The sequence below is a fragment of the Macaca fascicularis genome, chromosome 3 (genome assembly GCF_037993035.2).
Source record: "Macaca fascicularis isolate 582-1 chromosome 3, T2T-MFA8v1.1".
In the NCBI taxonomy this organism is placed as follows: domain Eukaryota; kingdom Metazoa; phylum Chordata; class Mammalia; order Primates; family Cercopithecidae; genus Macaca; species Macaca fascicularis.
In genome coordinates this window covers 154,573,463-154,589,374 of record NC_088377.1, presented here as the reverse complement: position 1 = coordinate 154,589,374, position 15,912 = coordinate 154,573,463, and the positions used below count along the sequence as shown (strand labels likewise).

Sequence of the window (15,912 nt, the reverse complement as noted above, 5' to 3'; positions counted from 1 at the left end):
TGAATTGATTTATAGTTGCATAAAAACGAATTTGACATTTTACTTAGAAGTTGCAAACCACCGCATGGTTTTGAGTTTTTGAATTCATTTGCTTTGCAAAAAGTGGGATGTTTCACTTGAATGGAAATGCCCTCAAGTTACTTTCAGCATGGCTGTAGGATTGATTTTTCTGGGTTAAGGGAGAACCAAAGTTTAGTGCCCTGTGTATATTCTTTTCTAAAAAAACAAACTATCATCCATGTATTTAAATGGACGTAGGAAATTCAAGAACAAATCAGGGAAATTTAACATCATTTCAGTATTACCAACATAGGGCTTTGTGTAACGACTGTGACATCAAGCTTTAAACAGATAAGGCTTTACCTCGGCTAGTCCAATAGAAATACAGTATGTAAATTAACCCATATTATCTGTATGCTGATTGGCCTGAGTTCCCCTGAATGTCACAATCTCACCATCCAGCAATGAGGTATTTTACTGCCGTCTCGAGATCAGATTATCACTGTAGAGAAGATTTTTATTTTTTGTTTCATTAACAGATTATTATAAAGCAATAAGCATGCAGAAAAAGAAGCAGACGTGTTACATTGGGAATTAATGAAAGCATGTCTGCTAGTTTTGGATAGGAGAACTGGGGAGTTCTTGCTTAAAATTTTATATCATCCCCACAAACAAAACTCTTCGGGAATGGTAAAATAAGAAAATGCATGATTCTAGAGGCATTCCTAAGCACCCACGTGTCAGGCTATGTGGTGTCTGTGGTATCATCCGACCTTTTGGACTGGTGTAAGTTTTACGTATTCGTTATGTTTCTAGTATTTTTCATCTGTAATAACAAAGGGGAAAAAAGGAAACTTGTACAGATAACTGCTTTGACATCACCCATCATTGGTCAGCTGAACTTGCAAGAAGGGAAAAGGAATACTGTTGCTTGGTGGGGTGGAATGCCAGGAATAGCCATTTAAACATTTTATAAGCCTGATTCTTTAGTGACATCCTTTAAGGTAGACTGAATGTAAATCATATTGTAGTTGTCCTCTGAACTTAGCTTTCTCCCTACTTTTACGCATATTTGCGTGCACTGGAGAATAGAAGATGACTAACAAAGACAGAGCTGCCCTAACTTGCCTCCCTTCTTCCCCATTGAAAAGATTTTTTGACTATGGGGAAAATAAATAAATAAATAACTTTTTTTCTTTTTTCCCATTCTTTTCTTGTCTTTTTCCAGCCAACCTGCAAATTTAAAGGTTAGCTGGAGACATCATTTTAAAAAAAAAAAAAAAATCTAAAAGAAGCCTCCGGTGGTTTGGACCACCCTAAAAGGAAAAGGAAGAAAATGTTTGGGGAAGGTTAGGGTTCCGGGAAGCTGAGGGAGGGGGCGGGCGTCCGGGGCACTGTGACTTCCTCGTGCGCTGCCTTTGGGAAGAGGATGGGCCTGAGGTCCTGAAAGGGCCTTTCCAACCCCCCACTACAAATGCAGGGGGCGGTGTGGGGGAAGTTCGGAAGCAGCCACGAAGGGACAAAAGCTTAATGCTGCCAGTTGAACTGGACAGGGCAGTCAATAAACCCGGCCAGCTCTGGAGACAGGTAGGGGCTCCCGTTGGTTCCACAGTGGCTGAAGCAGCCCTGCCGCCGCCCTCGCCACCGCCGCCGCCGCGGCCCCTGCGTTACTGGGGGAAACGGTGCCGCTGCGACAGGGGAGGACGCGGCTGGAGCTCAAGGAGGCTCCAGCGCGCAGGCGCCGCCGAGCCCTGCCTGGATGCTCAGTCAAGGCACTAAGGCAAAAAAAAAAAAAAAAAAAAAAAAAAGAAAAAGAAAAAAAGAAAAAAAAAAAGAATCAGCAATTTATAGAAAGAAGAAGCTATAGTCTGTCGGGATATCCAACGCCAACAGGTAGGAGGATATACTCTTGGTTAAGTTTGGGGGATGTGGGGCAATGCACAATGTTGATGAAACTGCAGGTTCACCGGGAAAGAGCCCTCCCTCAGGTTGTGTGTGTGTGTGTGTGTGTGTGTGTGTGTGGTTTTGTGTGTGTGTGTGACAATAAACTGCATAATGGAAGTACATTCAGACAATGCACCTTCAGTAGGGCTTACTGAGAGTTCCATTTCTGGAAAGCCTTTCAAGACTGAGGAATATCAGACTGCGAATCACCGGGAACGGTTCCTTTGCAGCACAGAAGCAATCTCTCTCCCCATCTTCGCGTATGTAATGCATGTCTCTCTCCCTCTCCCCCTCCTCCACCCTCCCCCCATTATAAATCCAGGGGTGGCGGATTTCAGGTTTCGTAATGTTGCATGATGCGATCGGTATTTACCCTAGGATGTACCGGTGGGGAAATTAAAATCATCGAACGCAGTTTTGCCTGGGCTTCCATCAGCATATTCCGGGCCAGTGAGAAGTGGCAAAGGAAACACGCTTGGTGGGAATAACAGAGGAAGCCGATTTCCCTGGTGTGGTCCAGGCACCTATGAGACAATATGCATTTTGTTTTAAAAAGAAGCCACTTGTGATTTGCAACAAAGGTTATCAGTGTAAATGGGAAAGCCTTAATTGCCCAAGAAATACAGGTTCATGTTATATTCATTTGAATCCAGGCAGCCAAGGTTTACAAATGGAAGTGCATTATTCCTCTGGGTGTGTTTCCCTGTCCAATATTTACATTAACCATTTTAATAATCATGTGGGCTTAAAAGATTTGCCAAAAATGGGGGGTAGGGTGAAGAGGGAAAGACAAATGATTAAATCACATCAAATCTTGGGACAAGTAAGTTCCTATTAATTTTGAGGTCCAATTTTGAAATTTTGCTTTAAGATGAATCAACAAATACTCTTATGCAGCATGAATAGTGGCACTTAAGACATATTTTGCACAGGTTCTTTGGACCCACATCAAACAGAGAAGCTGCCTGTGAAACACTGACAGATACTAACGGATCTCAAAGAAATGTAGGTAGTGTCTCTGCCTCCTAATAGCAATCTTGTAGATTCCATTGCAATTCTACTGGTTAATTCCTGGACTGGCAGATTTTACAAGAATGGGACATTTTATTCCTTCTCTCCTGAAGGTACCTAATCAAATATATATTGTCCAAAATAGGGACATTTTAAAATTCACTTAGCTTGGAAAACTAAACAAGCCAATTCTCTGAAATCTCAAGCAAAAATATTTAGTAAAGCAAATATTAGTATTGAAAATTAAAACTTTATTTGCTTCCCCATAAGTGAACAGCTTTATGTTAGCACTGTCTGACATCATTGCTTGTTAACTTAAGAACTGATAGCTCTTTTTTTTCCAGATATTCTGATGGCAAATCAAATGGAAGAAAAGAGGAAGCATGACTGCAGATCAGATCAGTTCTCTTTGCGGATTATATTTTCAGTAAAATGTATGGATCTATCTTTACCTTGTTCTTATGTCTAGATCATGAGACTTGACTGAGGCTGTATCCTTATCCTCCATCCATCTATGGCGAACTATAGCCATGCAGCTGACAACATTTTGCAAAATCTCTCGCCTCTAACAGCCTTTCTGAAACTGACTTCCTTGGGTTTCATAATAGGAGTCAGCGTGGTGGGCAACCTCCTGATCTCCATTTTGCTAGTGAAAGATAAGAGCTTGCATAGAGCACCTTACTACTTCCTGTTGGATCTTTGCTGTTCAGATATCCTCAGATCTGCAATTTGTTTCCCATTTGTATTCAACTCTGTCAAAAATGGCTCTACCTGGACTTATGGGACTCTGACTTGCAAAGTGATTGCCTTTCTGGGGGTTTTGTCCTGTTTCCACACTGCTTTCATGCTCTTCTGCATCAGTGTCACCAGATACTTAGCTATCGCCCATCACCGCTTCTATACAAAGAGGCTGACCTTTTGGACGTGTCTGGCTGTGATCTGTATGGTGTGGACTCTATCTGTGGCCATGGCCTTTCCCCCGGTTTTAGATGTGGGCACTTACTCATTCATTAGGGAGGAAGATCAATGCACCTTCCAACACCGCTCCTTCAGGGCTAATGATTCCTTAGGATTTATGCTGCTTCTTGCTCTCATCCTCCTAGCCACACAGCTTGTCTACCTCAAGCTGATATTTTTCGTCCATGATCGAAGGAAAATGAAGCCAGTCCAGTTTGTAGCAGCAGTCAGCCAGAACTGGACTTTTCATGGTCCTGGAGCCAGTGGCCAGGCAGCTGCCAATTGGCTAGCAGGATTTGGAAGGGGTCCCACACCACCCACCTTGCTGGGCATCAGGCAAAATGCAAACACCACAGGCAGAAGAAGGCTATTGGTCTTAGACGAGTTCAAAATGGAGAAAAGAATCAGCAGAATGTTCTATATAATGACTTTTCTCTTTCTAACCTTGTGGGGCCCCTACCTGGTGGCCTGTTATTGGAGAGTTTTCGCAAGAGGGCCTGTAGTACCGGGGGGATTTCTAACAGCTGCTGTCTGGATGAGTTTTGCCCAAGCAGGAATCAATCCTTTTGTCTGCATTTTCTCCAACAGGGAGCTGAGGCGCTGTTTCAGCACAACCCTTCTTTACTGCAGAAAATCCAGGTTACCAAGGGAACCTTACTGTGTTATATGAGGGAGCATCTGTAAATCTTTAGCCTTGTGAAAACTAACCTTCTCTGCTGAGCAATTGTGGCCCATAGCCATATCTTGAGAAGAAATTCAAGAATGGAATCAGCAGTTTTAAGGATTTGGGCAACATTCTGCAGTCTTTGCAATAGTTCACCTATAATCCTATTTTAAATCTCAGAGTGATCCTGCTGACTGCCAGCAAAGGTTTGTAATTAAGAAAGGACTGAACCACTGCCCTAAGTTTCTTTATGTGGTCAAAAACTAGATAATGAAAGTAGCAGGTGCTAAGTATCAGTGCTAAATGCTCTGTATGTCACTACATATGAAAAAACATCAAAAAACAATTAGCATTGGACATCTTAATAAATTAAGTTGACATGAGTTAAATGTGTTGATAAAAACTAATTTTAGAAGTTTGAAGACTTTAAAACATTTCATACTATTATTGTTTTGCAAAGACTAAAATATTTGGGGACTTAAAGTACTGTAATCCACTAAAGATGTGCCAATGAATTATTGGAATATCATACTTTAAAAAACCGCCTTGTAAGTTCCGGGGAGCATTCCAAAGCAGTATATTGGTTCCAATTAGAGTTTACTTTTTTGTATTAATACATTGCTATTTCTAAATACCACTTTCCTTATCTACTAGTAAGATTGCTAGCATTGAACTGTGTTATGTGGTTTTTGTTGATTTGGTATAAAGTTTTTCCAATTCATTTATATTTTACAAATGCTAGATATTGGTCTGGGAGGCAACATTAATGGTACCAGCCTGTCACAACTGAGCAGTTCTAATAATGCAGAATAAACACATGTTGCCTTAAAGGGTTATCTAGTATCCTTCATCTTATTTAGCATTGGAGCAAATAGTCAAGGGAAATCGAATCAGTAACTGGTCATGGTCATGCATCTGAAAGTGCATGGAAGATCATTTAGTACTTTTTCCTTTTTTCTCACATGGTTTGAAACTTAAAGTGCACATCACTGAAATAATGAGATTTTCTTTTGAGGTGTGCTACCCTTCCTAGAGTGTTCTAAGAAGCAGGCAGTTGATGTATGTTTATATTTTAAGTCAGCTGTCAAGGGGAGACCACAGCCTTAGTATGACATCCTGCACAATTTGTGAAGCATTTATTCTACTGAAGGCACAGTCTTGTTTATACTTTCTGCACATTCAGTGTATTGGTCATTTAAATTATTTCAGTTTTAACTTGTGAAAGCTTATAATATGATTTCTGGTATTTTAGAAATACATTAGAGTCTGTGAGTCTCATTCTTTAAGATACAGATGTGTGAACTTCAATATAAAGTTGCATTTGCCAAAATTTACCCGTGTAGCCTGTTAATTTTCTTGAAATAAGTTTTACATTTTTGGCACTTAACAGCTTTTTTTGAATCTGGGCGGCAAGCACAAACTAGGAAGACTAGCTTTATTATGGTTTTGTTTTTTGATTCTTGTAGCTACTATATTCCAGACTGGAAATGTATGAATGATAATCAACATAATGCTGATAAACTGACATAATATTATCTTTAAAAGCATTATTTGGTAGTTTATTATAATCATCCCTCTATTATTCTTAAATACCAGTAGTATTTAGAGATGTGTACCTGCTTAATTAATTGGCTCAGAATTCTAATATAAATATCACACTTTAATTTGGAGCATAGTACCATAGAAATTTGGGGTTCTAAATATACAACTTGTAAGAATGGTTTACACCAACATTATGGCAAAACTAGAAAAAGTTATTATTTTTGTTTGCTTTCTGTTGTTTTGTTCATTGGTTGGTTTTTGTGAAGTTTTTTTTTTGGTATTTGATAATTAAGATTAGGAATCTAATAGAACAGAAATCCTATTGCTATAGTACTTCTGTAAAGAGAGTATCAGTATAAGTAAGGAAAATAAATCAATGAAATATTTCGATGATATATGCAACTATTCAGTTTTGCTCATATAAGGACAGCTCAAGCCATGAATTAGTGAGCATTCTGACCTCATTTTTACTTTACACCAAAGTTGATTAGATCTGAGACAAAGTTTAATGCACAACAGTGAGTTGGATCTAGCAATAAAGTCTCCTTGGTACTGAAATCATTATCTAAAATAAAGGAAATCTTATCAAAAAAGATGTTCCGATAACATTGTGATTGCAACTCAAAAAAATTTACAGTAGAAACGTAATTGCAATGATGATAATGGTTAACTTTGCTTAGATGTTCAAATATCACCAGCAATCAGTAGAAAATTCAGCAATAATCTTAAGACTAGAGAGAACAGGTTCACCATTGCATAGACAAGAAAACAGGTATGGGTTAAGAGTCGGGGATTGAGGAGTCAAGAGCAAGGGCCACGTGAAGCTTCCCGACTCCACTGAGCTATTTGGAATAACCGATTCCCACAGTTTTGGTAAGTGACCAGCCCCGGTGATCAGTGAGTCAGGCTGAACTGCAGTGACTTTAAGCCTACTCCTGACTAAGTTGGCATTTGCAGGTCAAGCAGGAAGCAGTTGACAAGACACATCCTCAGTGAATCAATGCCATTTGTAACTCAACTGGTAACAGTGGTAATCAAACAAAATAAAAGGCTACTTCAGTGTCTTAATGACCAAATCACATTATCTATTTTAACACTCATTCCAAAATTCAGTATTTAATGTAATTAATCTTTAATCCATAAAAATACATTCCCACTGTAGCAGGACAGGGGGTGTCCAACTTCCCTGTGAGACTGATTATCAACAATAATGTGTCCCTCTTGGACTTAGCACACATCTGAGATGAATGGTCTTTAAATCGTTTTTCATAATAGTGATGATATGTTTGCTTGGATATGTCTGTACTATTTCATCTGGTTCGTTTTGCACATAATAGATTTATTTGTGAGATGCCTGGCTGAAGCTAGGCATTCAGTTTGCGACTGTGGAATCCTATGCAGGTATTAACCAAGGCAGAAAGAGGTGAGTAACTTGACCAGTTCTCCACTGAGACCCTATTTAAATAACACAAAATTAACCATAGTGATTAGATGAAAAAAATTATTTGTAGATAGGATAACCTATTGACTCAATTATCTTTTGCAGATATCAGCAGGTTGGATTTCAACACCATGATTGTCTATAGAAGTTAACTGATTTATGATTGTTAACACATAAATATGGCCACTTATCCACTTGCCTCAAATTCCTTGAATGCTACCTGAATTGTTTGTTCATTTATTTACTTATTCAACAAATATGTGCTGGGTGCTGGGCTTGGTGCTGAGTGCATAGTGGAAAACAAAGCGGAACAGTCTCTCATTTAGATTTTTTAATCTAGTGGGAAAGAAATAATAAATACATAGTAGCAATGAGTTTTGAGTGTTGATATGGTAAAAATTCCTAAGAAGAACTTGGTCATAATGGCCATAAATGCACTGTTCTCCATTTTCACTTCGGGGCCTTATCATCTTTCTTTGCCCAGTGTTATTTGGGATCTCATATATATTACACATACTCCCTCAACTGAGAGGGAACCCCCTTATTCTATTCAAAGCACCAGGAACCTTTCACCCACACTTAGACGAATCACCATGTTGTATTTTAGAACCAGCTCCCATGTAGTTAATTCTATCTTCATAATAACAGCAAAACCTAAATTTTCCCTTCCAAAGTTAACTTCATATCCCAACTATCCACTTCCAAAACAGAGATATTTCAATTTCTTCAAGAGACATGGAGGTGTCTTTTCTGACATACTCCTATCTTCCTGCAAGATAGGATGAAAATGCGTGGGTAAAATGCAATCAAAGGAATGACTTATTTGTGTGCATCTTACGATGACTTGCAGGGACCCTCCCAAGTTACTTGTGAAACAGGGTGCATATCTTTTATCATTAAAGCATGCCACCCCTTCAATATTTTTATTGCTCCTTAATTGGAATACAATAAAACTCCCTAATCGCCTATCAGCTGAAAAGTTGGTTTGCCCTCCAAAATGTACTTCTATTGCAAGTACGATGAAACTGATTTATAACCATACAGATTATATTTTTCAGCTAAACTGTCATAATGAGTTGGGTTGCACCTGGGATTACTGTAGGACGGTTGCAAACAGAGCCAAAACTCTTCACTTCTGTGTATTCACTATTGGATACATTTACTGGGTTTCATTATTTCATGCCATGTGTAGCATAGGCTGTATTATTATTAAAACAAAAGCAGTTTGCATTAATTTCTTATTAAAAAGAAAAGAAAGAAGCTAAGATGATAAATGGTAATATTTCAAATACTGGCTAAAGACATTAATCAAGGTAGATGGTAACCAGAATTGTCAGATATTTATGGTTCTAAAATCTTGTGAATTTATTGTTCTATGCAAAAATAGATCATTTTCATGTTTGTTAATATTCTCTTATGAATATTTTAAATGGAAATTGCAGGATATACTAAGAATTGTTTACTGCTGTAATTTTTTGTTGTTATTGTCAACTGTGGGCATGTCAGCGTTCTGTGAGTTTCCTGATTCCCTCAGAAACTTTTTTTACACCACATTAAAAAGGTAGAATTGTTCAGTTTTGAGGCAAAAATTCATAATTAGTCTGTATAGTGGTTAAAGTGAAAATAACATTTGCAAATGTCTGGAATTTGTTTTTTGGCCATCAGTCAAAATAGTAAAATAAGTTAAAGGCATATTTGAATTGGAGCAATGTAGAGAGAAGTTTTTGTTGTTGTTTGGTTTTTTTTTGATAACTTTTTTTGCCTAATGCTGCAATGTAACAGGCTCTAAATAATATATTAAAACCAAAAAGCTTTAACTGTATGAAAAGATTATATAAACAAGTCCTGGTTTTTAAAATGGGGCAGGAGTTTTACATCATCCCTTTTTGCCAAAGGGATGATGTCCATTAGCTGCTCAATCCCTTTGGATTAAAAGGCTTTTAAAGCCAGTTTTTCTCTCACCATAGCAGGCAGTTGTGACAAGGGCTGGCTCCCTGAGGAAAGCAAGGAGAATGTGTTTCCCTCTGAGTAACTGAAAAAAAAAAAAAAAAGCCTCAAAGCCTCAGGTGGTTTGGGGTTTGGAATTATTCACACCTGACATTCACAGCCGCTCCTTGGCTTCTGGGGACAGAGGACAACATCATGGTCAGAAAGACCTAGGTTCCAAGTTCAGTTTGGAGGCAGAAAGCAATTCCTTTTTCTTCTCTCTGTGTTTGGAAAATAATAGATTATTGACCCAAATATTAAAACTGATACTATAATGCGTTTCCTGGTTTGTGTGGTTTTGACAGACAATAAAGTAACGTTTCATTTATAAGGGTATTCAAGATTATTGAATAAAGAAGCAAGTCATTCATTATCCCACAATATAAGGAAGATGACTATAATCCTACAATATAAGGAAAAGTGATTATAATTTTTAAAGCTGAATTGACATTTGAGCTTGAACTAGCTAAAGTTAATTAATTGTTTCTTTTCATAGTTTTCAGGGGAAAAATCTGACTAAATAGATGAAAAAAAAGAGTTTGATCTTTTTCATCCAAAAAATTAAAAGTTAAAATATCATTTTCTTCCATGAAAAAGGGAATTTTTGAACATTTTTCTTAAGCATTTTTACTTAGACATAATTCAGTACAACAATCATTTATTGCACATCTACTGCATGCGTGATTTTGGGCAAGGTATTTAACCTTTCTATAAAAAGTGGACTGCAATGGTACATATGTCCTCCGGTTTTTGAGAGGATTCAGGGAGTGTGCATCCTTGTGAAGCCCTTAGCAGAGTGTGACATCTTAAATAAATGGTATTTTTTACTGAGTATGAGGGGCTGGCCCTCTCATGGTTCACCATGTAGCAGCAGAGATACCAACAAATTATGAGACGATGTGCTGAGTACTCTAAAGATGATATGTAAGATAAGTGTTCAAGGAACACAAACAAGCAATGAACTCTGTGAAAGTGGGAGCAGGAAGGTGAGATAGAAAAGGTGGCACTTAAACTCAGTCTTGAAGGAAAATTTTAATTTAATATGCTTGACAAAGTCGAGAAAGCCATTTCAGATAGAGGGAATAACAAGGCGAGCAAAAGGCAATGAGATATGAAAGCTCATGATGTGTTCAACATAGGGATTCACTAATCAGAGAAGTTTATGTGGTGTAGCTGGGATTTAGGTACTGAACTGGGAAGGCCAGCATGGTGTAGAGGTTAAAAAGCGGGACATTTGGAGATTTAAGTCCTTATTCTGGCCCTTACTAGCTCTATGGTCTTAAACAAATCAGTTAAACTCTTTGAGTCTCAATTTGCTGATCTCTAAATTGAGGAATAAGTAGTAGCAACATTTTAAGATTTGCTTTGAAGATTAAATGAGATAAAAACATAACTATTATTTATTAAGTACTTACTATGTACCAAGCTCTGTTCTAAGCACTTTTCATATATTAACTCAGTTGATTATCACAGTAATTAGATGCTGTGATTATCTATACTTTGCAAATGAAGAAACTAAAGCACAGAGAAGTTAAGTAACTTGCACAAGTTGGCAAAGCATTGCTGTAAAGCACTTAGTACAGTAACCAGCACATTGTGAACTTCAGTAAATTCTGGCTATTGTTATTGTCATTACTGCTGCTACTGCTGGTTTTGTTTTGTTTTGTTTTTGTTTTGTTTTCTTTTGTTCTTTTTAGATAGCTGACCAAGGTTACAGACTAATGGGAGCAGAAGTGACGGAGCAGAAACAGAGCTCCCAGCCTTCAGAATTCAGCTCCACCTTGCTGCGCTCTCTCTCCTTTCCCACTGAGAATCTGAAGGAAGCAAAGAATAGTAGTTCTAATATCCCTCTCCGCTTTCATATAGGATTGTATTATTGCAGAAATAGGAGAATCTATTTGATTTTTCAAATAACTTTTTAGAAGAACGTTGTTTAGATTTTAAAAGCGGGCTACACGGTTCACACCAGGTGGGGAGTTTACCTACATCCGGTTCATATTCTTCAGTACTAAATCAATTTTGTCACATTCTATGTAAAGTGATTTAAAGTTGATGATTATCATAGGCTGGGTACAGTCTTTTCTTGGAGTCTGTCAAGTCTCCCTTTAAAGCTCCACCTTCCAGGACCATTATTCCCAGTCCATGTCCCAACTAATTACACTTCTTTCCCTACTCTGATGTTGCTCTACAGCCTTCTGTAACACTAGTGTTTGTAGCTATATATAGTAAAGGGATAATTCATGGAGAATACAATGGCAGAATTACCCCATAAGTACTGTTTGCTTGGTATTTGCACATCACATGGTTTCCCCACTTTTCTAACTCTTGACTCGTGGTCAGCTGTTAACACAACTGGTCATTCGTCACCACATTTTGGTAGGCTGTTGTTTTGGCCATTTGGACCTCTTGCTTTCATTCCACTTGGGCTGGGCTTCCTTCTTTTTATCTGACCTCTTGCTTTACTTCTTACTGGCATCTTAAATAAATGGTATTTTTTACTGTGTCTGTGGGGCTGGCCCTCTCATAGTTCACCATCTAGAAGCAGAGACATCAACAAATTGTGAGACAATGTGATAAGTGCCATAAAGAAGATATGTGAGATAAGTGTTAAAGGAACTCTTGTATCAAGGTAGTTCCAACTTCTAACATAATAGTTGCTGGCTTCCTCCCATGCCAGCTTGGTGCTGTCTGTGGTCTCAGTAAACATAGCTTCTATTTAATTACCTTACGCAGTCAAGAAAAGCATGTCAGCCTAAATGTTAGACAGTGGGCTGCTGATCAGCTACAGGGCAAGGTCAATTCACTTGACCTCTTAGTCCCTTCAACTGTATAATAAAGGGGTCGAGTTCTAAAATTCCACTGGCTTGAAAAAAATCTATGATTTGCCCATCTGGGTCACTGATATTCCCCCGATATAAATGACATGGCTATTCTGAATCAACATAACTTCCCACAGCTGACACTGGTCCACTGAAAGCCACTTCCTATGTGTAGTACTCCACCTAACTAGGTTTCTACCTAAGCGGTTGTAGGCCCAAAGTGATCCCTGCTTGTTGATATCAACACTGGAGAATGTCTACAGCACATTAAAATATTCTTTCACTGGGATTCTGCTTTATTCATGTGCCAACTTCATAATAGCGCTTTTAATTTTAATCAGACAGACTTGATGCTCTGCTTCCATTTCAGATGACTAAATTATGGATATTTGTGCCCCATTATTTCTTTGTATTCTATTCCTTGTATTTTGTATGTTCTCTCTCCAATTATAAATATGTTATAAATAGTTCATGGATTTCTTTTAGAGGGTATCAAACCTGTTTCAAGTTTCTGTTTCAAACATACAAACCAAAAAATTTAGGAAGATGTTTTAATACCACCACAGTTTTCGATTACAGAAGGACCCATTTTTGAATGGATACTTACTAAGCACCTACTTTATACAAGGAGTTCTACAGGGTTGTTAATAAATCCTTTGATCAAACCTGCTACTGGCTTGGGTTTTAGTCTCAGAGACTTGCAAACTGAACATAAATCTAGTTTTCTTTTTATAGATGCTTTTGCTATGCCTACCATTCATTAAAAAAATGACTTTTAAATTTAACCCAGTGCAAAAGTGCATACTATTTTTAATTACACACAAGGCTTAGATTTAAATGTCTATAATTAATAGTACATTTTTATTGATACTTTCTGATTTATATTTTAAAATGATTTATTTTGAAACATTCTTTTTGTATTTTGCATCTAGCAGCTTGTTGACTTTTAACTAGAAAAGATATTCTTACCATGGTAGTAACTTTTTATCTACTATTAAAAATAAGGAAGTTGGTAGGTAATATAGTAGAGAAAATAATCATGCATCCTAGAATTTATAATTCAAAGAAACAAGTGTTCCTGTTTTTAGATGGTCTTGATACACCCACAGAGCACTGGATATTCAGAACAATTATTGCCATCAATGTTTCTGGATATAATGCAACTGAGTTTCTTGATGCAGAAAGAACCTGTATTCTTCTCTGTGGTGTTATTATTTGTTATGCCTGGAAGGTCTTGAGCATTTTCTGTAGTGCATGAGCTCCAGTGCTTTGTGTTTCCATCATGGGCATAAAAAACTGTCATTTTCAGGAAGAAAAAAAAAAAAAGAAGAGAGAAACACATTTTCTACTGTATTGAGTCTTACTGAGAAAGATTTGCTGTTATAATTTTAAAGCCAATTTAAATTGTATGTACATGAAAAAATAGATTCTCATAAATATTCAACTGAGAAACATTCTATTTTAAACCAACTAAAACTATACTTATATCGATAATCATGATCAATTATAATGTGTTCATCATAAGGATGAGGAGGAATATAATAAAGGAAATAGGAGACCCAGCTTCTTGCCTCAGATGCTTCTCCTTGGCAGAAGACAGAAAAACATAGTTAAATATATTTCACCATTAGCAGCAGAAACCAGGATGTACCACATACATAATCACCAAAGAGAAGTTACATAAAGAAATAAGAGAATGGTAGGCACCAGTGATACTCGAAAAAAAAATTATGAGTAGGAGAGTTTGAAAAGTTTGAAAGTAATTTTTAACAAAGGATGAGGCCAATTTTTTAAGTGGTTTAGAATTTGACCCCACTCTTTAAGAACCTTCAGTGTCTATTATATATCTGGGACCAAATTCAAGGCCCATTAATAAGATCCTTTATGATACAGCTTTATTTTTATCTATCCAGATCATTCTCTCATTCTTTTCTGTTTTCCATTCTTTATCACCATTCCATAAATAAACACACACACACACACACACACACACACACACACACACACACACTCCTACTTCTTTTTTATTTTTTTAAATACTTCAAGTTCTAGGGTACATGTGCACAATGTGCAGGTTTGTTACATATGTATACATGTGCCATGTTGGCGTGCTGCACCCATTCACTCGTCATTTACATTAGGTGTATCTCCTAATGCTATCCCTCCCCCCTTCCACCTCCCCACAATAGGCCCCGGCACACACCCCTACTTCTACCGGCATGTAGATACATACTTCTCCTTCTCTCCCAAGCTATCCAACTCAATCTATAGGCCCGTTGGCCTTTAATCACTTTGACCCACAAATTAATTTCTCAATTTTCTGCATGCCAAAATTATAGGTAATCAGTATGTGGCTTTACATGATGAGATGGAGTTCTCTAATTGCTTCAGATTTCTCTAGTAAGATTGTAAGCTCATGGGCCTTTTCTTCTACCTATTTCCTATTCCCACAAAGTATCCTAACTTAATACTAGGCAATAAGTAAATGTTTAATATGGAGAAATATTATTTACATATGATAGAAGAGAAAAAATACTAATTCAAAAAATTGTCCTATCTTTCTATCTCTTTTACTGGCACTCTTTTTGCCCTTGTCCCAGTTGGGATGCTAATTCAAATATTATGTCCAGAACAGGTGAGGTCAGTAAGGGAGGAGAGAGAAAAAAAGAAAATCTGTGATTACAATCTATATAAGCCTCTCCTCTCCCCTTTATGAATGAATATACTAAAATATTTTAACGAAAAAAGAACTTTAAAATTTTCTTTAATGATGATGAATTCTAAACTATTCATACTTTGTCACCTCACTCCCTTATGATTGGTTTCAGACAAATGGCCTATAGAATCAGAAAGGCTATATGACATTTTCTTTATAGCTGCAATTTTCATATAAACACGCTAAGCAATATTGAAGCAATATGTTCAACTTTTATAAGACATATTTTTATTTTAGGACATTTTTCACATTCAACGATATTCACAGATGGGGAACATTTTATTAATCAAGGATATCTCTTAATCTATGCTTCAGTAAGGACCTAAATTAGACTCCATTTAATAGATAATTCATTGCAACTTCAAAAAGTCATCATTTAGAAATCAGTTAAGTTCTAGTAGAAATTTTTTAAAGCCACACTTGCACAGATTACTGAGAACAAGATCAAGAACAAGAGTTATGCTTATCAAGTATAAAATACTGCCTTAACATCCATATATGTTCCCCAATAATTGAAATAAATTTATAAAATGTATTATAGAATAACCCAATTTTTATCAGATGTTTCAAATACAGTGATTGAAAAATCCCTCTGAAACATCATTAAGAATGAGTCCATAATTTCATATTCCATTTCATGTGTTAAGAACATTAACCTAATAGCAACTGAATTTTTAATATATATCTAAGTATACTTTAGAATAATTTTGTTTCATTTCAAATAGATTACAGGCTGTTAACATAAATGCTGTTGAGTTTGGTGTATAATGGCACTCGCTATTTTTATTGAATTATTGTTATCATGATCATAGTTATTTTAAGTCATAATAAA

At 36.9% G+C, this 15,912-nt stretch overlaps 1 protein-coding gene across 8 annotated transcripts; it reads left to right on the top strand.

Annotated features, from left to right (window-relative positions):
• The first annotated feature begins 466 nt into the window (after nucleotides 1–466).
• GPR85 (G protein-coupled receptor 85) lies at nucleotides 467–5,906 on the top strand. 8 transcript variants are annotated; one of them, XM_074036608.1, is made up of 4 exons: nucleotides 467–786; nucleotides 2,087–2,204; nucleotides 2,877–2,953; nucleotides 3,300–3,471. In XM_074036608.1, the coding sequence occupies exons 1-4, from the start codon at nucleotides 708–710 to the stop codon at nucleotides 3,422–3,424; spliced, it is 399 nt and encodes a 132-aa protein (XP_073892709.1). In that variant the 5' UTR covers nucleotides 467–707; the 3' UTR covers nucleotides 3,425–3,471. The 8 variants fall into 8 exon arrangements, with proteins under 8 accessions (XP_073892709.1, XP_005550614.1, XP_015303446.1 ...); XM_005550557.5 differs by lacking the exon at nucleotides 467–786 and adding an exon at nucleotides 1,399–1,893 and having other exon boundaries at nucleotides 2,090–2,204; nucleotides 2,877–2,949; nucleotides 3,300–5,906; XM_015447957.4 differs by lacking the exon at nucleotides 467–786 and adding an exon at nucleotides 1,843–1,893 and having other exon boundaries at nucleotides 2,877–2,949; nucleotides 3,300–5,906.
• The last annotated feature ends 10,006 nt before the right edge of the window (nucleotides 5,907–15,912 follow it).